The sequence below is a fragment of the Scyliorhinus canicula genome, chromosome 2, assembly GCF_902713615.1.
Source record: "Scyliorhinus canicula chromosome 2, sScyCan1.1, whole genome shotgun sequence".
Taxonomy (NCBI): domain Eukaryota; kingdom Metazoa; phylum Chordata; class Chondrichthyes; order Carcharhiniformes; family Scyliorhinidae; genus Scyliorhinus; species Scyliorhinus canicula.
In genome coordinates, this window is record NC_052147.1 from 92,676,506 (window position 1) to 92,702,830 (window position 26,325).

Below are 26,325 nucleotides of genomic sequence, written 5' to 3' on the forward strand. Positions count from 1 at the left end.
TAAGGGGAGAGGGGGTGGGAGAGACTCTATAGGTTAATGGTGACCATAGGAAATTCCCAATTCCTTTATCTTTTATTTCTCCTTTGTTTGTCCCACCGTGGGAGGGTTTGTTCTATTTGATGTTTATATTGTCAGGTGGGTGGTTGCTTGGGGTGGTGGGAGGATGGGATCGTTGTTGTTGATAAAGAAATTGACTTTGTATTTGTTACCATTTACTGCTTGTGGGTGGGGTGTAAATTCTGGAGAAAATGAAAATGGAGAATAAATATATTTTACAAAAAAAAAGGTTACTTGTGTTAAAAATTTACAAACCTGGTGAGTGTGGTCAATTTAACTCAACCAAATCTATGGGCATTAATATAAAATCTATTTTCACCTGTGTAGCGACTCTGGGTCAAGTGGGGCTGGAATTGACTGTGCACTAGCCCAGGGTAGCACAAGAGGTTGGAAAAAGAGAGAAAATAAAGACTTAGTGCTGAATAGGAAATAACCTTAAACAATCAAACATGATAGCTTGGTGTGTTAATAATCAGAAATATTGAGAACTAAGCTTCTGAATGATGAGTTTATGGGAGGAATAATTGATACAGATGTCCTATGGACTGAATGCTGAGAGTTGAGATCAGGTGAACCAAAACAAAATGTTCCCTTCGTTCATAAGAGAGGTACCTTTACATGAAGGAAAATTCCTGACAACTAAATGTACTAATACTTCCAACCCTTCCTTTCATTTGTTGATTATTTTGTTGGTGAGCTGTCTTCCACTATATCACACACTTCTTCTGACAATGAACTGTTGAAAAAATGTACATTAAAAAAAACTTTGACAATTATAAAATGAAACCAATAGATCATTGTTCTCTTAATTCGGCAGAATGGACTAACGACTGAAAGTAAAATTGCTAGTTATATAACAGACACAACAGATGTACAATTTCATCCATATAATTTTATTTTTTTGAAAAAAAGATAATCACAATAAGGCTGCCCTGATAAGTTTTATTAAACTCCAACACCGGTTTACATGGCTCCATTTTCTAGCCAAATGGCCACATCAGGTGCCAGCACTGCTGGCAGGCTTGAATCTGCAAAAAAACCCTTCCCTTCAATTGCACACAAACTTGGGAGGAACTAACTGACCAAAGTATATTGGGGGTAGAGGAAATGATTCTCTGGGGCTGCAGTTAGCCAGTGGCAAAACGTCTCCAGTATACTGCACCCTTGTTTCAGGCAGTGAAAAACTGAGTGTTGGAATACAAAGTAACCTTGCTTTTCACTTCATTTGGCAAGGTGAAATTGGAAAGGAAGAAAGAACACCAGCGTTAATTTGCGGCCTGTCCTTTGTGTAACACTTTGCTTAGGAATAGCAGCAGAACAGTCATTTATTTTACAGGAACAAAGAGCATAATTTCACCCAAACAAGACATCTATGGCAAGCACCAGCAAAATAACTTATTCATTAAAAAAACAGAATTGTACTTCAGCAAAGTATAAAACACTCCTTTGCCCACCCAATCCCAGTGAAGCCATGTGAGACTATACAGTTTTGGTGCTCTGTGCAGAAGTCACTTTTCCCTGGACAATTGTTATTTGAAAAATAGAGCGATGCTTTCCAATCATTTCATTTTCATTCCATTTTTGAAATCTCAAATTTTGTCGTCATGATTTCCTGAAAAACAAGGAAATTATTATCACACAGATGCTCGGTAGTACAGAACTTGAATATTGCTGAAGAGATATGGTGCTAAAGTCTTGCTATTTTTGTCTCCATTTTCCTTCCTAAAGTGTCAACTCCTGATGGGTGTACACATCCTTTAAAAAGTACCTGGATGAGCACTTGGCACATCATAACATTCAAGGCTATGGCCAAGTGCTGGCAAATGGGATTAGGAAGGTAGGTCAGGTGTTTTTCATTTGTTGATGCAAACTCAATGGGCTGAAGGGCCTCTTCTGCACTATATTTTCTGTGATTCTATGTACACAAATCTCAAATCTCATTTGCCTCTGGTAGCATGACAAGTGTTCGATCTTTATTTGTGAGCTGTATTCCGTCCTTCCACAACATCTGCAGGTAGTATTAGTTTCCAGTAGGGATAATTGAATAGTGGTCAAGAGTGTAAAACCCAGATTGCTTTTTTTGTCTTAGGCCTGGAGGGCGCAGGGGATCCCAACATTAACCTCTGGCTGAGATCAGCCGACTCAACACAAACCAGAATGGAATTTTGGACTTTCCTGGTTTGCAGGGAGTCAACAGTCATATCATTCAAATTAAGTTCTGTGCAGTTGAATCTTTAGTCTTTCTGAGAGTTTAAGATCATCCTGATCCCAGAGTTCCCAGAGGAACAGCTTGAAAAATTGAAAATGTACAACTGATCAGTTGGTACCTGAATGGATTGAGGGTGTAGACCTGCATCAGGACTGCCCACTTCAACTGAAATGTTATCTAATCCTGTTGTTTCAGATGCTGATTGACTTTCAGTACATTTTCAAGTCTGATTCCAAAAGTGGGGCCAGACACAACCATGTAAATCAGGACTCCAGTTCCTATAATGTTCTTGAACTGAACTCACCTTAATGTTCACAGGGGGTCAGCGCCGCTCCCGACGGCCCCGGGGAGATACTCAGGGAGTCCAGTAGTAATAGCTTCGTTGAGAATTTGGAGGCAGTTTCGACAGCATTTCGTGTTGGGGGCAGGGTCAAGGGAAATGCCGATTCGGGGGAATCATAGATTTGAGCCAGGGAAGTGGGATGGAAATTTTTGGAGATGGGATGAGAAAGGAATTAAGACACTAAAAGATTTGTTTCTTGGGGATCGTTTTGCAGGATTGAAGGAGCTGGGAGCGAAGTATGGGCTGGAGCAAGGGAAATATTTAAATACTTGCAGGTTCAAGACTTTGCCAGAAAGGAGATACAAAGCTTCCCAGTACAGCTTGGAGGAGGAGGAGAAGGCGCCTCTAGAAGGGATCAAGGCAAAGTGGGAGGAAGAGTTGGGAGAAGGTATGGAGGAAGGGTTCTGTTATGAGGTGCTCCGGAGGGTGAACGCCTCCACCTCGTGTGCGAGGTTGGGTCTGTTACAGCTGAAGGTGGTGTATAGAGCGCACCTTTGAAGGGCGAGGATGAGCCAGCTTTTTGAGGGGGTAGAAGATGTATGTGAACATTGCAGGGTGGGCCCCGCAAACCTGGAGGCTTACTGGAAGGAGGTGTTTAGGGTAATCTCTAAAGTGGTGCACGTGAAACTGGACCCGGGCCCTCGGGAGGAGATATTCGGGGTGTCAGACCAGCCGGGGCTGGAAACGGGCGCAGAGGCAGATGTTATAATCTTCGTCTCGTTGATCGCCCAAAGACAGATCCTGTTAGGGTGGCGATCAACCTCTCCAACCTGTGCCCTGGCGTGGTGGGGGACCTGCTGGAATCCTTGATGCTTGAAAAGGTCAAATTTGAACTGGGGAGAAGGATGGAGGGGTTCTACAATTCATGGGCGTTATTCATTATGCACTTTCGAGAATTGTATCACATCGAACATTAGTGGGGTTGGGGGCTGGGAGGATTGGGGGGTGAAGGACTGTGTTAATGGTGACTATGGGTGATTCCTGATTCCTCTTTGTCATTTGTTTATGTTAACATGCGGGCTAATGTTTGGGGGTTTGGTGGGAGGATGGGATTGTTGTTATTGATATGGGGATTGACATTACATTCATTACTGATTATTGTTTATTGTTGGGTGTAAATTTGGGAGAAAATGTGAAAAAGGAGGATAAAAAAATATTTAAAAAAAACAATGTTCACAGAGGAAAATTGCTAGGGGGTCATTACAGGTTATATTGCTGCATGACTGCATTTCCACTGATATTAACCCTCCTAACATTGGCTGAGCAGCTCTTCCCCCTCTGCACCATGCTTTTGATTGTATCTCACATATTTCTGACTGTTCAATTTATATCAAGCAACTATTGGAACAAGATTGCATTTATAATCAAACCTCAACACATCTTCATGAATCGCAAAGTGCTTTAAGTGCGAGTACTGTTTTTTCAGGCAAAGGAGGTTCAAAGGATGGTATTTCAACCAGCAATTAAAGTTAGCCAATCTGTTGGTAGTTGTTTTGATTGAGAGAAGAGTATTAGCCCAGGAAACAGCGTGCCTCTTTGTTCTTTGAGCTGTGATGTGCGATCTTTTGCCCTAGCCTGAATGGTTGAAAGTTTCATTTATTGATAATTTCTAACACTACACTATCAGTCAGATTAAATGATGAAATAAAGCTTGAACCCGCAGCCCCTGACTGAGAGATGAGTGTGCTGGCAACTAATTAATTCAATTCTACAAATCCCTCAGTTAGCGATGAAACATTTTGCTGGCCATGGGAATATAAAACACAAGCACACTTAAGAATCACCGAAGACCAGGATCAAATCCTTTCCCAGTCTTCACATTTCTGAGGCTTTTGCAAATTTCTTGAAGGAGAATTAAGTCATAGAGTCATAGATGTTTACAGCATGGAAATAGGCCCTTCGGCCCAGGTTGTTCATGCCGTCCAGTTTCTATCACTAAGCTAGTCCCACTTGCCCGCATTTGGCCCAATCCCTCTATCCCCACTCTGTCCATGTAACGGTCTTAACTGCCTTTTAAAAGACAAAATCGTACCCACCTCTACACTGCCTCTGGCAGCCTGTTTCAGATGCTCACCACCCTCTGTGAAGAAATTTCCCCTCTGGTCTCTTTGTACCTCCCACCTTAATCCTATGCCCTCTAGTTCTATAGTCCTCTACTTTGGGAAAATATGTTTACTATCGACCTTATCTATGCCCCTCATTATTTTATAGATCTCTATAAGATCACCCTAAGCCTCCTACGCTCCAGGGAAAAAGGCCCCAGCCTATCCAGCCTCTGCTTCTAACTCAGATCATCAAGTCCTGGTAGCATCCTCGTAAATCTCTTCTGCACTCTTTCTAGTTTAACAATTTCCTTCCTATAATAGGGTGACGAGAACTGAACACAGTATTCCATGTGTGGTCTTACCAATGTCTTGTACAACTTCAACAAAACGTCCCAATTCCTGTATTCAATATTCTGACCAATAAAACCTAGCATGCTGAATGCCTTCTTCACCACCCTGTCCACCTGCGACTCCACCTTCAAGGAGCTACAAACCTGTACCCCTAGATCTCTTTCTTCTGTAACTCTCCCCAACGCCCTACCATTAACTGAGTAGATCCTGCCCTGATTTGATCTGCCAAAATGCATCACCTCATATTCATCCAAATTAAACTCAGTCTGCCATTCATCGGCCAACTAGCCCAATTGGTCAAGATTCAGTTGCAATCTTACATAACCTTCTTCACTATCCACTATGCCACCAATCTTGGTGTCATCTGCAAACTTACTAACCATGCCACCTACATTCTCATCCAAATTACTGAGGCACACCGCTAGTCACGGGCCTCCAGTTTGAACAACAACCCTCCACTACCACCCTTTGGCTTTGGTCGCCAATCCAATTTTGTATCCAATTGACTATCTCGCCCTGGATTCCGAGAGATTTAAGTTTTTGCAACAACCTACCATGTGGTACCTTGTCAAAGGCCTTGCTAAAGTTAATGTAGTCAACATGGACTGCACTGCCCTCATCTACCTTCTTGGTTACCCTTTCCGAAAACTCAATCAAATTCGTAAGACATGACTTTCCCCTTACAAAGCCATACTGACTTTCCCTAATTAGCACATGCCTGTCTAAATACCTGTAGATCCAGTCCCTCAGAATACCTTCGAACAACTTACCCACTACAGAAGTAAGGCTCACCGGTCTGTAGTTCCCAGGTTTATCCAGACAGCCCTTCTTAAACAAGGGCACAACATTTGCTCCCCTCCAATCTTCAGGCACCTCTCCTGTGGCTGTCAATGATTCAAATATCTCAGCTAGGGGGCCGACAATTTCCTCCCTAGAATTCCACAACGTCCTGGGATACATTTCATTAGGTCCCGGGGATTTATCTAACTTGACCCGTTTTAATACCTCCAGCACCTCCTTCTCTGTAATATGTACACTCCTCAAGACATCACTTTTTATTTCCCCAATTTCCCTAACATTCGTGCCTTTCTGAACATTAAATACTGACGAGAAATATTCATTTAGGACCTATCCAATCCCTTGTGGATCCACACATAGATGACCTTGTTTACCCTTAAAGACCCTACCCTCTCCCTCGTCACTCTTTTGCCCTTTATGTATCTGTAAAAGCTCTTTGGATTTTACTTTACCATATCTGCCAAGACAATCTCATGTCCCCTTTTTGCCCTCCTGATTTCTCTACTCTACTCCGACAAGTCCTATACTCTTCAAGGAATCTACTTGATCCCAGCTGCCTCTGAATATCATATGCCCCTTCTTCCTTTTGACCATGGCCTCAATATCCCAAGTCATCTAGGGTTCCCTACTTCTACCAACCTTACCCTCACTCTAAGAGGAATGTGCTCACTGTGAACCCTAATTAACACCCTTTTGAAAGACTCCCACTTACCAGCTGTCCCCTTGCCTGTAAACTGACTCCCCCAATTAACTTTTGAAAGTTCCCGCCTAATACCATTGAAATTAGCCTTGCCCCAATTTAGTCTATGCAGAAGCTCATGTACACAAAAACAGCAACCTCACATGCACGAGCACAACCTCACATGCACAAGCGCACACCCTGTCCACATCCCTCCTCCCAACACCGTCAAACACCATTACGTGCATGAGTAAATACCCTCACAAACAAATTGAATGAATCTGCTTATTACCTCATCTGAGTCCAGAAGGGCTGGAAGAGCACTGAAAGAAAATAAAGGTTAGTTAAGAAACATACAGTGTAATCATACTAGTATTGCTAGTGTCAGTGTTAATTAGGCCATTGCCAAGCATCATTTTTTGCAAAACAGCAGTGGTAAAACTGCCAGAAAAAGCCTGCTTTTTATTTGTTTTCACATCTCCTGAAACTTAGTCTGCCAGGGAGCTCTTTGAAATAGGAAACCAGATGTCCAGTTAGAAGCACTCTAAATTGCCCCTTTTTTAAAAAAAAGGGGGCAATTCAGTGAGGGCAATCCCCCTAACTTGTCTCTCTTTGGGTTGTGGGGGTGAACCCACTCAGACACAGGGAAAATGTGCAAACTCCACACAGACAGTGACCCGGGGCTGGGATCGAACCTGGGTCCTCAGCGCTGTTGGCAGCAGTTCTAACCACTGTGCCACTCCAACATGGATCTCCTGCACCATTTGTATCCACAGATTGGATGTGACAATACATTCCTCGTCACTTCACTGTGTAGCAGCTTTGTGTCCAATATAGCACGAGCAGCATTGTTATTACAGAATCTGAAGCCAAGAAATGCTCACGCTTGATGTATTTTAAAAATAAATTTGTCACACTTCCCACTTAGCATGTGTATTCTCAAGGGCCTAGTCTAATTAAGCCAGGATCATTCATCAATTATTCTTCTGGAATCCAAGTTTCTCTCAACTCATTCTCTTGATAAGATTTTGATTTTTGATACTTGTTTTAAAAACAAACAATTGACTTTGAATGAAACTTTCTAATTGTAAGAAAAGAACACAGCTGCTCGGATGCATATTGTCAAGGATGTTGAGAGTGAAGTATTACATGCTAGCAAAATAAAAAGGAGCCTCCATAATATTATACCGTAAGTGGGTAGGTAACCAGAAGAAACAATGCAGGCAATTTTGGAAAGGAGGGAAGCAGGGCAAACTATTGAATTCTTTGAGGTTTGATATTTTAATGGCAGATTTTAGAAATGAAACCATATAAAAGAACTCAACCTACAAAAATTTTGAGGAGAGCCAGGAGATGACAGCAGAGCAAGACTTTATAGGGATAAAACTATTATTTGTTTCCTCCAAGTCAAGGGGTCAAATCATTTCTTTGTCCCAAGTCGTACTTGCAAGAAAGAAAAAGGTTGTACGAAAATATGCTATTTTCTTTCTAGGACAACTGCCACATTGTATGTCAAATTAAATTCCTTAGAAGTTAGAAAATAATTAGTGTCTTTATTTTTACTCTTGTATTCTGAACAACAGTAATCTTGCATTGTAGTTCAATTAACACTTCATTCTGACATTTTGTCCATTACCTCAAGAATTTTTCTCCAACAAACCTCTTGGCATATCTATCATCCAACCCTATCTACTCTTCTGCTGATCTTTCTCCTCGTCTGTTCAACGTCTTTTAGATTGTGTGCACAACTTTGATGTTCTTTCCATGAAGCAATGAAAATATTGCTTGCTTTATTAGTTAGAAAAAAATAAAGTATCTTCACACCTCCATTTTCATGATTTCACTCCGTTTCCTCCTTTGGCAGTCTTGAGCTATCTCTTTAGAGTTTGAAATGAAACTCTTACTACAAGAATCTTGATCACACAAAGTACTCATATTTACATCAACTTTTCAACAAGCTTGCATATTTACATGACTTAAAATATGCTCCTTTCTTAGGGCAGGCTCCTCTGCACTCTCGGACAGAATATAAGGGCGGCACGATAGCGCAGTTGTTAGCACTGTTGCTTCACAGCACCAAGGTCAAAGGTTCGATTGCCGGCTTGGGTCACGGTCTGTGTGGAGTCTGCACACTCTCTCCGGATCACCAGTTTTAGCTTAATAATGATAATAATATTTATTGTCACAAATAGGCTTACATTAACACTGCAACAAAGTTACTGTGAAAAGCCCTTAGTCGCCACATTCCGGCACCTGTTCAGGCATACAGAGGGAGAATTCAGAATATCCAATTCAACTAATAGCACGTCTTTCTGGACTTGTGGGAGGAAACTGGAGCACCTGGAGGAAACTCATGCAAACACAAGGAGAAGGGGCAGACTCCACATAGACAGTGACCGAATTCCGGAATCAAACCTGGGACCCTGGAGCTGTGAAGCAACAGTGTTACCCACTGTGTTACTGTGCCACCATAAGATTCTGAAGAAATTGTGTTTTACTTTCTAAATACTCACAAAACCTTAGTGGTACTCCTTCCCCCAAGGAGACATTCTGACATTCCACCACATGAAATATACAAATGCCAGTGAAAACAACTGGGTACATGGAAACAACGACGATGAATACATTTGAAAGCTCATATAGGCAGCCCTCGACTTTATGACATTAGAGTTACGATGAATGGCACTTACGAAGCTCATAAATTGATACCCTCTTTTGAACTTATGACACTGGCTACGTCTTTAGGACTCCATACAGCCTTGTCTGAAACAGTGTTAAATAATCCAGCATACAGTAGTACAGTATTGGGTCGCTGACTCCGATCATGCCTGGGAAAGTTGCAAAACGTCCCCCCGAAACACTGGGCCCTCTTTACACTTTACATATCAGACAATACTCCGGAAGGTCGGATCGAAGTGTAGTCATCAGCTGGTTATGGGGCTTGCCATCTAAGGACAATGGTTGCTGTGGCTCGGCAGTAGCGCACTGCCTGGCTGAGCTACAGTCCAGAAAGCGGAGAACGGTTTTGGTGAATAGTTTGTGTGTGCCAAAGAAACCAAGTTGGCAACATATCAGGGAGGCTTCCAGCAGAGTTTTGAATGCATCGGGACGAAATGTCTAAACCCATGGGAAATGAGGTCGCAATTTGCTGGTAATAATGATGCTGTGCCCCAGTGATGGGACCAATTCCCCCACTTTTAACATTATTCCTATGGGGGAAATTGGTTCCGACTTACGATAGTTTCCAGGAACCAATTGTGTCGCAAATCGAGGACTGCCTGCAGTGCAATGATAAAGCTTGTAGCAGTAATAGTCACTTACACATCTGCCATGGAAGATGGAACATTCTCTTCAACCCACTTCAGATCTTCATCCTGTCAAGAATGGCAAGGGTTTTGATGAGTTGAGACACTAACTAATTAACAATGAAAGGCAAAACTATTACAAGATTCTCCCTTGAACAAATATGCTTATGCCCAAACATGAAAGAGAACACAGGAGGTATATAGGGACAAGTGAAGGAAAGAGGAGAAGTGAGCAATGATTAAAATAAACAGTAGATGCAGATCGCAAATAATTAACTAATTAATCTGTTAACAGCTTTAATCACCTCTTTTAATCACCCGAGGTTCTTCTATTGTTTATTGACTGATTTTTCTGTGTTAAATTCCCTAATTTTCAGGTCACTTATTTCATCTTTGGTAATATACCTCTCGGCCAGAAACTCTGGGTTCATGTCTCACCCCAGGACTTGTTGACCATAGAAGTAGTGTTCATGACATGGTTCTACAGGTTGAAAATCAGCCCAACACTTGTCCACTATTCTCTAATGGTAAAAAAAGAGTGTGATGACACAAAAGAAAAAATCTTTTGACAATTTCCTAAAACCTGCCAATGCTGATTACAGACCTCACTAATCAGTGCCTTATTTTAAATTTGAAGACAAAGTTCCCTCTTTCTTCAGCAGTGCTCAAGCACCAACTGCAGATAAGCTTTTGAACTATTCTCAAGACTCTGCCAATGCACCACAATGGAGGAATGGCAGGCGACCAACCAGGAGAAACTCAAATACCCTGCAGTATTCCAAGAAAACCTTGGTAGAATAAAAGGAGCAACAACAAAGATTCATGTGGACCCCGACGCCCTACCCAATTATTTCAGGGCACGGCCAGTCCCATCACTTACCAAAGTAGAGACCAAACTTGAGCATAGATGGTGACGTAGTGGTATTGTCACTGGACTCGTGACCCAGAGTAATGCTCTGGGGACCTAGGTTCAAAACCCGCCACTGCAGCTGGTGAAATTTGAATTCAATAAAAATCTGAAATTAAAAGTCTAATGATGATCATGAAACCATTGTCGATTGGCGTAAAAACCCAGCTGGGTCACTAATGTCCTTTAGGGAAGGGAATCTGCTGTCCTTACCCGGTCTGGCCTTCACGTGACTCCAGAGCCACAGCAATGTGGTTTACTCTTAATGCCCCTTCAAAGGCAATTAGGGATGAGCAATAAATGCTGGCACATGAACGAATAAAAAATAGTCAGAGGCAGGCAAAGTGATCAATCTCGGGTAGAGTTGATAAAAAAAGACTCTCACCCCATGGTGGATAAAGTTAAGGCCATCAAAGAGGTGCCCCAGCAAAATACGACAGAATTAAAATCTTTCCTAGGCCTCAAATTATTATGGGAAATTGAACCCAAACTTGGCCACTTTGTCATCTCCGCACTCTGTTAAAAAAACACCAGCAGTGGTCGTGGCAGGCTCCGCAGGATGAAGCCTTCGCAAAGGTGAAACATCTTGGTTCGTTACGACCCCAGGAGGGAACTGGTATAAACATGTGATGCCTCTTCACATGGAGTAGGACAATCCTTTCCCATTGATGGGACGATGGCAGAGAGACTTAATATGCATCAAGAACGTTGGTGGACACGGAAAGACGCTATTCTCAGATCGAAAAGGAAGGATTGGCTGTTATTTCTGGAGCGAAGACATTCCACCCATATATCTATGGCCGACATTTCACAATCGTAAATGGCTATAAACCTCGCTGGGCCTTTTCAAAGAAGATAAAGTGATTCCGTCCATCGCCTCTGCTCAGATCCAACGTCGAGCATTATTGTTAGTGGTTTCCAGATACTCTCTTGAGCACCGCCCAGAAACGTGCATTGCCAATGTGGATGCCGAATCGCCTCCCGCTGCCCACAAGTTTGGTCCCACTGCTGGCATTGGAAGAAGTCATGACCTTGAACTTCCTGGATACTTTGCCAGTATCCGTGAAGCAGATTCAAGTATCGACCCAGCAGGACTCCACACTGGCATAATTGCACCATATGATCCTCAGTGGCGGAATCTGAGGACACCCCATGAATGACACGAAGTTCCACCTCACTAAACGATAAGAGCTGAGTGTAGAAGATGGCATCGTCCTGTGGCGAGCCCAAGTAGTTGTACACTGCCCAGGTCAGCGGTCAATCCTGACGGAATTACACAACGGACACGCCGGGGTATCCAAGATAAAAATTGTCACAAGGAGCTACATCTGGTGCCCAGACTCGATGCAGACAGAGAATCTGATGAAGCAGTGCTCCTTCTGCAGGAGAACCATCAGCTCCCACCATTGGCCTGTTTGCAAAATTGGAATGGTCAGAAAAACCATGGGTACAGGTGCAGTGGACTTCGCATTCCTCATTATGGTCAATGTCCATTCAAAATGATTAGAAGTACATCGTGGACTCCCGGTGGCGATTATGTGGCGAGTTGCACATGCGGTGGCCTCCGCCAGAGTACTTAGATCTTGGCGCCTTTTGCTGGATTATGGCTGATTTCCTTTTGCAATATTTAGGGCAGCACGGTAGCATTGTGGATAGCACAATGGCTTCACAGCTCCAGGGTCCAAGGTTCGATTCCAGCTTAGGTCACTGTCTGTACAGAGTCTGCACATCCTCCCCGTGTGTGCGTGGGTTTCCTCCGGGTGCTCCGGTTTCCTCCCACAGTCCAAAGATGTGCAGGTTAGGTGGATTGGCCATGATAAATTGCCCTTAGTGTCCAAAATTGCCCTAAGTGTTGGGTGGGGTTACTGGGTTATGGGGATAGGGTGCAGGTGTTGACCTTGGGTAGGGTGCTCTTTCCAAGAGCCGGTGCAGACTCGATGGGCCGAATGGCCTCCTTCTGCACTGTAAATTCTATGATCTAATATTTTTAATAAGTTTTTAATATTTTTCCATGTAAAAAGAAAACACACCCAACTCCAAACATAACTAGTACAAAAAGAAATACCCACAACAACCCCACTCCTCAAAACCCTACTCCCCCCACCCCTATCAGTTGACAGTGAACACCTCCTTGAAATACAGAATGACCGGGTGCCATCATTTATAGAACCCCTCAGTTGCCCCGCTCAAGGTGAACTTTTTCAAGGTGTAGGAATTCCATTAAGTCCCCCAGCCATACTGAGGCACAGGGCGGGAAAGCTGACCTCCACCCCAACAGAACTGCGAGCAATCAGCAAGGTAAAGGCGAAACCATCCATCCCCATCTGTGGCTCCAAATCCATGTGCAAGATTATCAACATGATGAAGGGGCAGAAGAATGATCCCCAAAACCTCCATAGCTCAGGGAAAGACCAGTACATGTGAACATGATTGGCTGGGCCCTTCCCATACCGCTCACACTTGTTCTCCATTCCTTCAAACAGCTGCCTCATACTCCTAGTTAAATGTGCTCTGTGCACCAACTTCAATTGAATCAACCCTAATTGCGCACATAAAGTCATGGCATTCATCTTGCAGAACAGTTCACACACAGTCCCTCCTCCAGTGCCATCCCCAACACCTCCTCCCATTTTGCCGTGGCCCTCTCCAGCTGAGCCACATCTTCCTCCAGAATCCTCCTGTAAGTTCCCATGGAACTAATGTGCATGGAAAGCAGGATAGCCAAAAGGAGAAACAAGGTCAATTGGAACAATCCTAAAATGCACTGTGCATGTGAAAGAGGTCAGATTATTGTAGACGGGTTTATGTAACTATCTATTCCCAGGCCGATCTGATCATTCTGAGGTCTCCATTTCTCTACCATGCAGACCTGAAAAGTCTCAGCTTCAATCTTTAGTCTGTCTTGGGTTTGCTGATCTCAACCATGCTGAACGAAGGGGCTTTTAATTGGTTTTAGAAGCCACATACTTTGGGAGGACTGAGAAATTACTTAGGGTTTCTCTTATCAGTGTACATACAGTAATCTCTACTCAGCATATCCATAAATTATGATATTCACTATGATCAACTTTGATGCCTCTGGCAAATTAATAACTTGCTGCCATTCACAGTTGAGACTCTCACACAAATCTAGTTTCTTGGAGGTCATCAGTACCCGTGGTATGGCATCTCAAAAAGTGGTCAGAAAGAATAAAAAAGGAGAAAGCATAATTAGACGAGTATAAGATTATGGGATGTAATTTACATGATTGTTGGGTCATGTGACTGAAAAAGAAATGAGTCAGGACTGCAGAGAGGGAACGATGGTAATACAAAGTGGCTAACAAGTCCCACTGGGAGTACTTCAAGCAGCTTCCACTTACTTAGTTTACTGCATTGGAGTTTTGCTTGCCTAATCCTGATCGTCTCAGAATGGTACATCAACTGCTAATTTTTGGTAGTAGTATTTTTATTGCACAATGTAGGTGTCAAGGGAATTCAGTTCTCAATTCAAGACATCAGAGCTATTTCTTGCAGATAATGATATTTTATTTCCTTCAATCCAAGTCCTTCATGCAAAAAGCCCATATTGTTCAGATACTGCTCCACTAATTGAGAGTTTGTCATGAGACAATTCATTTGTGATCAGATCTTCAGAACCGTGGATTGACAAACAACATTTTTGATTATATTTGAATACTATGAGTGGCTGGGAGAGGCACCATTGCATTGAATTTGCTTACATCATACCCATCAGAAAACTGAAACTATGGGGGCAGGCAGTAATTTTGATAATGTTGACATGATATCAACCATGGGAATATCACTGAGTGAAGCCTCTTCCCTTGGCCTCACCTGTTTTCATGCACTCCAGTTTTCTAGTAGGATTCACCAGAAGGCAATTAGGAGGAATCTTTGCTAGAACATATGTCTCCAATGCCCTGCTCTGCACACTGTGTTCAACGATTTTAGTCGCTATCCACTTCAGCTTCTATGAAACAAATTAGGCAATGCTGGTCTTTTCGCTTAAAGAAGTCGCATGCGCTGGGTAAGAAATGCACTGATAAAACTCACCCCATCTCCAACTCATGGATTCAGGTGTCCAGACAATTATGCATGAACTTAAAAAGTATCTCAACTTTACTCTAAGTTCATACAGCCTCCAAATGCACCATTAAATCAGCATTGTCTGCTGTTACTCACCACTTTATTAAGCTTTGCAGTGCCATTGGACTCTGCTTTCGTACCTCTCATCTTCATTCCCTCTGCAGAAAATATATAGAGATACAATTTATATAAATTGTTGTCACTGAATATAATCTCTTCTACCTCTTTCATTTCTCACTGAAAAGATCTTCATTTAATATCTGGGTCAGTATCTTGCAACCCCACTTTGATTAATCAAACAAACTACGATGGAATTGGTCAACATTTTTATTTTTACTAACCCCTGCCACAATTCATAGGTCTAATTTACTAAATATAATTCTCATTCTTAATTTATCTAATTAGGGACTTCCGGTGGCGGCCATGGAGTTGGAGGTCACGTCTTTGGTGGCTCCCGTTCGTGGTGGACTTTTTGGATCTTTTCTCCTGACTTTTGGGAATTTGATCGGAAAAATCGGAGGCGGCGGGTGAGACAGAGAGGAGGAATCCCCCACCAATTTATGGAGACGTGGACCAGAAGTGATCCTATAAGAAGAAATAGCCAGGCAAAGAAGACGCATGCAGAACCTATAGCACAGGAGAACATGGCAGAGGTGCAGGATCCTGGACTGGTGGCCCAGTGGTCAACGGTACAGCTGGTGAAATTCATTCAGGAGCGTTTCGCCAAGCAAAAGCGGGAAGGTTTAGACCCGATTAAGGCATCGATTGATTGGGTGGAACAGAGACTAGAAGCCCATGGACTGGCGATCCAGAGGGTGGAAGAGAAGGTGGCTGATTATGAAAACCAGCTAACCGCGATAGAGGCAGAGGTGGGGCTGATGAGGGATCACTAGAAAAGGTTGCAGAAGGTGGAGGATTTGGAGAACAGGTCCCGTAGACGGAACCTGAGGATCGTCAGCCTCCCGGAGGGCAGTGAGGGATCAGACGCAAAGGCGTACATGGCAAGTATGCTTGAAAAGCTGCTGGGTGATGGAAGTGGATCAAGCGCTTGCGAGAAAAACGCGTTTGAATGAGCCGCCGAGGGCGATGGTGGTGCGAATACACCGGCTCCTGGAGAAGGAATCAATTTTGCAGTGGGCCAAGCAGACACAGATCTGCAAGTGGGAGAACAGCGAGCTGCGCATCTATCCAGACCTGGGTGCGGATGGAGGATTGTGTCCCGGAGGTGATAGGTGAAGACCAGACTTCACCTATCACCTTGTTAAGGGCAGGCAACTAACGGCAAACATTAGAAGGCTCTTAAATGAGATCATGATGCCCTCCGAGGGGAGGGAGATGGAGGTAGTGGTCGCTATGGACGTGGAAAGGACCTTCGACCAGGTGGAGTGGTATTATTTGTGAGAGGTGTTGTGACGGTTCAGGTTTGGGCAGGGCTTCATTGACTGGGTTCGGTTGTCGTACCAGGAACCGGTGGTGAACAAATCGGCTGATGTCAGGCTACTTTAAACTGCACCGAGGGACAAGGCAAGGATGTCCCCACTCCCCATTGCTGTTTGCTTTGGCCATAGAGTCACTGGCAATTGCGCTAAGATCATCAAAGGACTGGAAGGGGATAGTCCGGGGGGTAGAACACAGGGTCTCGATATACGCAGACTACCTGCTCCTGTATATTTCCGACCAGTTGGGGGGATGGGGGAGATTATAAGGATCTTAGTGGAATTTGGCTGGTTTTTGGGCTACAAATTGAATATGGGTAAAAGCGATGTTTGCGATCCAGGCAAAGGGGCAGGAGAGGAGACTGGGGAGCTGCCGTTCAGAGTGGTGGGAGGGAGTTTCCGCTATTTGGGAATCCAGGTGGCACAGGAATGGGGGCTGTTATATAAACTAAATTTGACCCGGCTAGTGGAACAAATGAAAGGGGACTTTAAGAGATGGGACATGCTCCCGTTGTCACTGGCGGGGAAGGTACAGACTGTGAAAATGACTGTCCTCCCGAGATTTTTGTTTGTTTTCCAGTGCCTTCCTATCTTTATCCCAAAGGCCTTTTTTTAAACAGGTAAATAGGGTGATCTCTGGTTTTGTGTGGGCGAGTAAAACCCCGCGAGTAAAGAAAGTGCTGCTGGAGCGTAGTCGAGGGGAGGGTGGGCTGGCCCTGCCGAACTTCAGCAACCATTACTGGGGCGGAAAACATAGCCATGATTAGGAAGTGGGTGGGGAAGAGGGGTGTCGGTGTGGGAGCGGGTGGAGGCGGCATCATGTAAGAACACAAGTTTGGGGGCATTGATAAAGGCAGCTCTGCCGTTCTCGCGGGCCCGGTATTCCACAAGCCCGGTGGTAGTGGCGTCCCTGAGAGTCTAGGGGTAGTGGAGGAAGCATATGAGAGTGGAGGGAGCATCGATGTGGGCTCCAATTTGTAATAATCAGCAGTTTGTCCCGGGGAGGTTGGATGGGAGGTTTCGGAGAGCAGGAATTGGGAGGATGGGAGATTTATTTATAGATGGGAGCTTTCCCTGTTTGGAGGAGAAGTTTGAATTGCTGGGAGGGAATGGATTTCAGTATCTGCAGATACAGGATTTTGTGCGAAGGCAGGTTTCAACCTTTCCGCTCCTACCACCACGGGGGATACAGGACGGGGTAGTTTCTAGAACGGGGGTGAGGGAGGGGAAAGTTTTGGATATCTACAAAGAACTTATGGAGTGGGAGATAACTCAGATAGAGGAGCTAAAGGGCAAGTGGGAAGATGAACTGGTTGGGGGGGGGGGGGCGGGCGGATAGAAGTGGGTCTGAGCAGAGTCAGAACACGTTCTCATTATGTGCTAGGCTTAGCCTGATACAATTTAAGGTGGTTCACCGGGCACACATGACGGTGGGCCGGATGAGCAAGTTCTTTGGGATAGAGGATAGGTGTGCGAGGTGTGTGGTCGGGTCAGCAAACCATGTCCATATGTTTTGGGCATGTCTAAAACTTTGGAGATTCTGGCAGAGTTTTGCAAATGTCATGTCCACGGTGCTAAAATCATGGGTGGTGCCAAGTCCAGAGGTGGAGATTTCTGGAGTGTCGGAATTTCCGGGAGTCGAGGGGGTGAGAGAAGCTGACGTCTTGGCCTTTGCCTCCTTGGTAGCCCGGAGATGGATATTGCTAGCATAGAGGGACTCGAAGCCCCCGAAATCAGAGACCTGGGCTAGCAACATGGCTGGGTTTCTCAGATTTGAAAAATTAAGTTCGCCTTCAGAGGGTTCGTCTGGAGGTGGCAACCGTTTGTCGACTTTTTGGGGAAAACTAAACTGTCAAGAGGCACTAAAAGGGGGTTTACATAGATAGAATTTACAGTGCAGAAGGAGGCCATTCGGCCCATCGAGTCTGCATCGGCTCCCGGAAAGAGCACCCTACCCAAGGTTAACACCTCCACCCTATCCCCATAACCCAGCAACCCCACCCAACACTAAGGGCAATTTTGGACACTAAGGGGAATTTTTTTTTTATCATGGCCAATCCACCTAACCTACACATCTTTGGACTGTGGGAGGAAACCCACGCTCACACGGGGAGGATGTGCAGACTCCGCACAGGCAGTGACCCAAGCCGGAATCGAACCTGGGACCCTGGAGCTGTGAAGCGATTGTGCTATCCACAATGCTACCGTGCTGCCCCCGGTAGGGGGGGGATTTAGGCTATTTTTTGTTTAGGATAGGTGGGATTAGCGAGTGATGGGGATATTTTCATGCACTATGTTTACATTTGTATTTGTACTGTTTATTGTCATTATTATAAAATTATAAATACCTTAATAAAATGTTTTACAAAATTTTTCTTGTGTCTGATTATGTGCTTTACTCTAGAGTGCAGCTCCTCAGATTTTTTTGTATAAATTTAGAGTATCCAATTATTTTTTTTCCCAATTAAGGATCTTTTGGGTTGTGGGGATGAAACACACGCAGACAGGGGAGAGTGTGCAAAGTCCCCATGGACAGTGACCCAGGGCCGGGATTCGAACCTGGGTCCTCGGTGCTAACCACTGTGACACGTGCTGCGCTGTGCAGTTACTCAGTTGATCAGCTTTGCTCACCAAAAGCTTCATTGAGCATTGGTTCCTTCAGTTCATCGTCATAATCTTCATCTGCAAGTGGGGAAAAAGCAAACCTACAAAACAAATAGCTTTTCTTAGTTTAAGCACAAATTCAGTGGCATTGCTCATCGAATTGGAGATTACATTGTTGTAAATAGAGGTGTTGCATGGGTGCACATATTTACTGAAAGGTTAAGAGATTTCCTCTGAGACAATGGAGTACTTTTTTTGCTTAGTTCCTGAAAAATCTGTTCTTCTTATCTGCTGGTGCTGCTAAGCAAATAGATTTGTTCCTCTCTCATACTATTGTCACATCAATAAATGTTGATATTTAGCATGGAAAAGCAGTTCTACCTTCACAGTCCAACTGCTTATAGCAAGGACCAAACAATGTACAAAATTAATACATAAAATTAAAGAGTAAACAAATTTGCACCATCCCTTCTTTATCAATTACCTCTGCAACAGTGATACTGCTGAAACAAACTTTTAAACAAATTTATTCAGAAACCCCCCCTCCCAAAAAAAACCTGAATCACGGTTATTCTTTTGATACACAAGCTTTCGTGATAATTTGTAATAACAAAATAATGTCAATGTTTTCATTTTTAATTTTAAATTGTAAAATTTAATTTAAAATTAAGTAAATATTTGAAAATAGTAAGTGATTCATTTTTCTACAGCACAAGAAGTTGAAAAGTTCATGTTTTCCCAGGTTTTGATGTTTCAAACTAAAAAAAAATTCAGTTTTATTGGTACTAAAAATGCTTTCCCGACTGTCCATTCTTCCAGTGCTTCTCCACTGCTGGATGGGAGTGGACAAGCAAGTCATGGCTTGCACGATGCATGACCAGCCTTGCACCGGAGACCTAGATAACAGTCTGCGCTGGGAGATATCGTCTTTTTCCCCCGAGAGAGGTCTATCAGTTAACAGATAATAGCTCTGCTAAGTTTATGAACTCAAGAGCTAGGCTTCTCAGGCACACAGACGTCCAACAAAAACATTAACTGTTTTAACAACACAACCATAGTTCAATGTTCTGATGAAGTCATAAACCTAGAATGTCACCTGCTTCTTCACCACAAATGAAAAAGAATCAATGATGCAAGGGATTCTACAGTTTTACAGCAGGACCCATCAATTTAAAGTACTGTGACTTCAACAAAAAGAGTATACAGGGAGAAAATAACACTTACAATGAATGTTTGTAGCACAGGACAAGGGATGGTAAATGGTAGTTAATATTCATGCCATATTATAAAACATGAGAAATGAGAAACTACCCCGAGGCGGGGGTCTGGCCACTGATAGGTGGTGGGCAGTCTGACCCCTGTTCCTCGAGACATGGGTTGGGAGGGGGCCCCTGCACCTCTGGACAGGAGTGCACGGCTCCCCATGTCTCCAGACAGGCAGAGTTTAGGTCCCTATAGCTTTAGGCAGATGGGGGTCAGGTTTCTGTATCCTTTTATCTTTGCACGCTACATTATTACGCATTCAAATTTATTAATGGGCAATCTAGTCACCTCCTCAGCATCTACCACATCTGCAGCGTGCTCTAACCTCAAAAAATAAATACTGTGCAGTCAAAAAATTACTCCCAGCAGATTTGTGTGCTGGCAGCAAGTCACAATCTGTCTGAGATTACAAAATATTCTCTGGGACAGTGAGATCTTCCATTTGAAAAAACAAGATCATCTGCTCTGTATATTTATTTCTCAGTCCCTTTTTGTACCATTTTACAACTAGCTGCTAGACATTTGAGTGAAGGGGATAATTGTACCATTATGTTTACCTCCTTCACAACTCTGCTTGTATGTTGCCAAATTACAGTCCAGCTGAAAGCAATTGTGAGCTACCCACTCTGTGAAATATATTGTTTGTGTTCTCTCATCAACCCTATTTACCTTTACCTGAGACAAGAGGGAAAACAGATTTGGAAATGTGTCAAAAAATACACTAAAACCTTTGATTGTTTGCTGATGGTCTCCACAAGATCATGATGACCAGTAGAATGATGGAAAACAACAATCGCCAGAATGCATCATCTATCCACCGCTCTCTCCAGTCCTGCATAAAACATGGAAGGAATCAAAGTTGCCATGTTTTCATTCAGTGTTCCTTCTCGCCTCCTGAAGATGCTCATTGAAGTACAGTACCTTCAGTCCCTTTTAGCATCCTGTTCAGGCATAGTTCCACAGGTATAGCAGCAGCACCCCTCCCCCCGTAACACCCTGCTCGGATACAGTACCATAGGTACAACCACCCAGTGACATACTGCTCAGGCATAGTTTGAGATAGCTGGATTTATTGTTGAGTTATTCCAGTCTCCTCAATCTTGCTTTCCCTTCTTTAGAGGTCAAAGTGAAAATCCCCACGAATTTTATTTTAAACCTCTCTCTGCAAATTGCATGATTTCAGTGGTTTGGTTGCTGGTGTATCTGGGTTGCATCATGTCTATATGGATCTTTCCTTTCCTGTTTTATACTTTTGTCGCCACTAGAAATGAGAACGCCGCTGGGTGGCACAGTGGTTAGCCCTGCTGCCTACGGCGCTTAGGACCCGGGTTTGATCCCAGCCCTGGGTCACTGTTCGTGTGGAGTTTACACATTCTCCCCGTGTCGGGGTGGGTCTCACCCCCAGAATCTAAAGATGTGCAGATTAGGTGGACTGGCCACACAAAATTGCCCCTTATTTTAAAAACGATTGGGTATTCTAAATTTTAAAAAAGCTATGAGAACCCTGACAGATATTCCCACACTTCCCGTCTCAGGTACAAAACTAGTCGTGACACAAATGGTTGAAATCAGCTGACTTGGCCCAGATCAGAGTTAGACCATGGGACTTTTGTTAGTCGAAATGAGATTAAATCACATTGGAAAATGCATTTGCCACAGAGGGGAACTGCTTTGCCTACATTTTTACTTCTGTAAAAGCAGACAGTATGGGTTTAATGCAAAACAGAACTAAACTTCAACTTCTTCTATTTAGTTATTCTTCTTTAGTCTCAAATAAACACTCACTTTCGGAAAACCTCTTCAGATAATGTGAGGGTCAGTGAAACATAATCATAAATAAATCCACCTGGGCAGCATTGTGGTGCAGTGGTTAGCACAGCTGCATCACGGCACCGAGGTCCCAGGTTCGATCCCGGCTCTCGGTCACTGTCCGTGTGGAGTTTGCACATTCTTCCCGTATTTGCATGAGTTTCGCCCTCACAACGCAAAGATGTGCAGGTTAGGTGGATTGGCCACGCTAAATTGCCCCTTAATTGGAAAAAATGAATTGGGTACTTTAAATTTATTGAAATAAATAAACAAATCCATTTGTTGATGCTCACCAATATCAATGCAATTCCAACTCCAATCAACGGGTGGTACAATGGCAACGAAGCAGTGCGTACTCAGGATCTGGAATGCATTGCCTAAGAGTGGTGTTAGCAGATTCAACTGTGGCTTTTAAGTGAAACAGATAATGACCATAGGAGAAAAAAATTGCAGGGCTATGGGGAAAAGGCAGAGGAATGGAATTAGCAAATGTACTCTTATTAGAGAGTAGACATGGACAGGACGGCTCGAAGGGCTGTAACCATTCTATGATTCTAGGTCTGAACCAGGAAATAGTAAAAGGCTGTGCTGTCAGGGAAGTAGTATTTGGTATGTTAATAGGGTCACAATAGTTCTGTAATTGATAACCTGCATAATTCTAATTTCAAAGAAAATGGGCAGTTTTGAACCGAAGATATGAATTAAGGGTTGCTTCAGCTCTTCAGAAAAGCCCAAGCTTGAATCCTTGCCTGAAATCTTGGAGCAACAGCTGTGTATTTCCTTCTCTGGAGTCTGATGCGAATCAATGAGGATCATAGAAACTTGCAGAACAGAAGGCAGCCATTAAGTTCACCGTGCCTGTGCTAAATCTTTAAAAGATCAGTCGTGCTTAGTCCCACATCCCCATTTTTGTGCGTAATCCTAAAGTTCCTCATATACCTGTCAAGCTACCCTCTTTTAAAATCATTTGTGAATTCAACTTGCACCACCTTTTTAGGTATGGCATGCCAAATCCTGACAACGCCTCTTCTCATTTTCCTTTTCGCTATCAACTCTACCGAAACATTTCAGAATTTCAACATCAATTTTCAGGATGCGAGTGCTTGGCGCCCCGCCATCCTAAGAGTCGTGGAGAAGGCATCCCTGTCAACTCCGCTACCCCGCTGCTATTTTATACTCAATTGAGTGTTGATTGGCAGCAGGTCAGGACTTCCACCCACCCTGGTTCAAAAAAGAGCACAGGGATAAGCATATTGACTGAATTCCTTTTGCTCACAGAGAACAGGTCTCTACGTATAAATGTATGTAGCATCTAGCAAATGTATGTAAATGAGCTCACCTGATAACTTTAAATTGGTTGTTAGAGTAGCTATATGTTAAGCCTTGCGCCTTTTTTGAATTACTCAGTAGCATGGGGAGCATATAGTTCCCCGCTGTTTTATCCTTTGCAACACCTCAGCCAATCAGTCAACCTGCTAACAAATCAGTCACCCTTTTCTCCTGTAGTATAAATTGTGATGATTTGAAATTTGGCATTCTTGCATTGGTCCTGATGAGTGCAAGATGAAAAGCTTCTGCAACATCTCTCTTTTCAACAATATTCAAAAGCAAAAAAGTTATGATGACTTTTATAAAACACTGGTTCGTCCTCAATTGTAGTGTTCAATTCTAGGCATCACACTTTAGGAAGTGTGTGAAAGCAGAAAAAAATTACGAGAATGCTCCCAGGAATGTGACACTTCAGTTATATATAGATTTGTGAAGCTGGAGTTGCTCTCTTCAGAGGGAAAGTCGAAAGTCAATTTGATAGGTTTCAAAATCATGGCGGGGTGGGGGTGGAGGGGCTGGACAGAGGAACAGAGAGAAACTGTTTCCATGTTTCCATTGGCGGAAGGGGACACTGATTTCAAGTGAATCACAAATGTAAATGTCGCCACAGTACCAGAGGACCATAGGTTGCTCCCCCTTTGAGAGCTGACTGGTGGTGATTTCACCCAAGGGTCACCACATCTCAGGTGAGGGGCAAGGTTGAAAAAGTGGAGCCTTCATGAATAACCTTAGCTGGTACGGGGTTTGAACACTGGCTCTGCGTCACGAACCGGCTGCCCAACCAACTGAGCTAACCAACTCCCTTAAAAAAGAACCACAAGTGACATGAGGAAACACTTTTACTCAGCAAGAGGTTATAATCTGGAATGCAGTGCCCGAGAGTATGGTGGAGGTAGACTCAATCATGGCTTTCAAACGGGTTTTGTATAATTATCTGAAGAGAAAGAGTTTACAAGGCTGCAGGGGGGAAAAGGGTGAGTGGGAGTAGTTGAGTTGTCCTTGCAGAGTGTTGGCATGGGCACAAAATGCCTATTGGCCTTCTTCTGTACTGTAACCATTCCATGATTCAAGTAACAGCTATCTCTCTGTTCCTCACTCAAAACAAATAATTTTAGTTCTAGAAGTAGCGGGGGGGGGGGGGGTTGTTGGGTTGCGGGTATGGGGTGGATACGTGGGGTTGAGTAGGGTGATCATTGCTCGGCACAACATCGAGGGCCGAAGGGCCTGTTCTGTGCTGTACTGTTCTATGTTCTATGTAGCTCAGATATTATTTCTATTTCGAATGGTATCATTCTTAATCTATACTGCGTCACCCATTTCTGAACACTTGGTAACGAAGATTACTATTCTTAGCCTTGTTTCAGCCATGCTCCTTTTGAAATCACTTCATAATTCCATGTACCTGCAGCTCACTAACTTTCTTCGTTACACTAAGAACATTGTTGCTCTTTTCCTCGATGTGGGCTTTGTACATTTTGGGATATTTCCAACTTTACTGCTGTTTTTGTAACTCTATCCACGGTTCCCCCCATTGTCAAATTGATTTAAATCTTTTCCAATAGTACTAGTTAAGTTAATAGTACCAGCTTTATTCAAGTACAACCTTTTCCTCAAACAGAATTAGTTCCAACACCCAAGAATCTGAAACTTTCCCTCATGTATCACTTCTCGGACCATGCATTTATCTGTAATATTTTCTTGCTTCTGTACTTATCAGCACGTGACACTGGGAGAAATCCTCAGATTACTATCCATGATGAATGTAGGAGTTTCGGATATATTGTATTATAGGTATTTGGTGCATTAAGAGTTAAAAGCATGAGTTAGTATGTGACTGCTGCAGTCATGTTTTTAAAAAGAATTCCCAGCCTGAAAGGCAACAAGGTTTTGGAATCAGAGATGAAATGACAGCACTGTTAGAAGCTTGGGCTAAAGGAATGTTGTTTGTATTAAGAAGATGCCCTGTGGCGGTAATTAGATTTCAGCTTGGTAAAATTATGTAGTTACTGGGAGGAGCCAAAGTATCAAGCATTTTGCAGAAAAGCAGTGTTATTTTGTGTTTTAGTTGGAGTCAAACCTCTCAGTTCAGTTAAAATATATGTCTGTAGATATATTAGCTGATTTGTTTTCTTTTTTTTACAGCATTTCAGAAGAGTGTGGTTAGAAGGTGAGCTGAGACTTCCGGTTGCGGCTATGCGGAGCTAAGCCGCACGTTCGGCAGCTCCCGCTTTAAAAGGACTTGTGGGCTCTTTTAAGGGCCCCAAACGGCGCTGATTCGACGATTCCCGGTGGATAAAGGGGTCTGGAGCAAAACCCCCCGGGATTTATGGTTCGGACTCGACGTGGGGAGAGGAGAAAAACGGTAGCAGCTCCCCTGGAAAAGCGGGGGAAGGTGGACAAAATGGCGGCCGGTGGAGCCCCTGAGGAGTGGAGGCAGTGGGCTGAGGAGCAGCATGCGGCCCTTCTGCGCTATTTCACGGAGCTGAAAGGGGAGTTGTTGGAATCCCTGAAGGTGACGACGAGTAAGCTGCTGGAGACCCAGGGTGCAGCGATACTCGAGTTGCAGCAGCAGGCCTCTGAGCGCGAGGAGGTGGTTTCGGCCCTCGTGGGGAAGGTGGAGATACACGAGGCACTTCATAAAAAGTGGCAAGATCGGTTTGAGGAGATGGAGCTTCGGTCACGGAGGAAGAACCTGCGGATCCTGGGCCTCGAGGAGGGGCTGGAGGGGTCGGACCTGCCGGCCTATGTGGCCGTGATGTTGAACTTGCTGGTGGGGGCAGGATCCTTCCATCTGCCCCTGGAGCTGGAGGGGGCCCATAGAGTGCTGGCCAGGCAGCCTAAGGCGAATGAACCCCTGCGGGCAGTGCTGGTGCGGTTCCATCGGTTCAGCGATCGGGAGTGTGTTCTCCGATGGGCCAAGAAGGTGAGGAGCAGTAAGTGGGAGAATTCGGTAGTGCGTATCTACCAGGACTGGAGTGCGGAGGTGGCCAAGCGGAGAGCCGGGTTTAACCGGACGAAGGCGGTGCTCCATGGAAAGCAGGTGAAGTTCGGCATGTTGCCACCTGCGCGCCTGTGGGTCACCTACAAGGACCGGCCTCACTACT

The 26,325-nt window shown here is 44.0% G+C and overlaps 1 protein-coding gene across 2 annotated transcripts in view; it reads right to left on the bottom strand.

The window, feature by feature from the left end:
* Window positions 1–929: 929 nt before the first annotated feature.
* The window catches only part of LOC119956176 (transmembrane protein 87A-like), a 104,875-nt gene continuing 79,479 nt past the window's right edge, over window positions 930–26,325 (bottom strand). For both annotated transcript variants that reach the window (XM_038783116.1, XM_038783106.1), the window contains exons 15-20: window positions 20,812–20,915; window positions 18,848–18,921; window positions 14,877–14,938; window positions 9,804–9,856; window positions 6,775–6,805; window positions 930–1,669 (exon numbers count right to left, since the gene is read on the bottom strand). In XM_038783116.1, coding sequence (XP_038639044.1) covers window positions 1,628–1,669; window positions 6,775–6,805; window positions 9,804–9,856; window positions 14,877–14,938; window positions 18,848–18,921; window positions 20,812–20,915 — 366 coding nt within the window. In that variant the 3' untranslated portion in view covers window positions 930–1,627. The remainder of the gene's footprint in view (window positions 1,670–6,774; window positions 6,806–9,803; window positions 9,857–14,876; window positions 14,939–18,847; window positions 18,922–20,811; window positions 20,916–26,325) is intronic.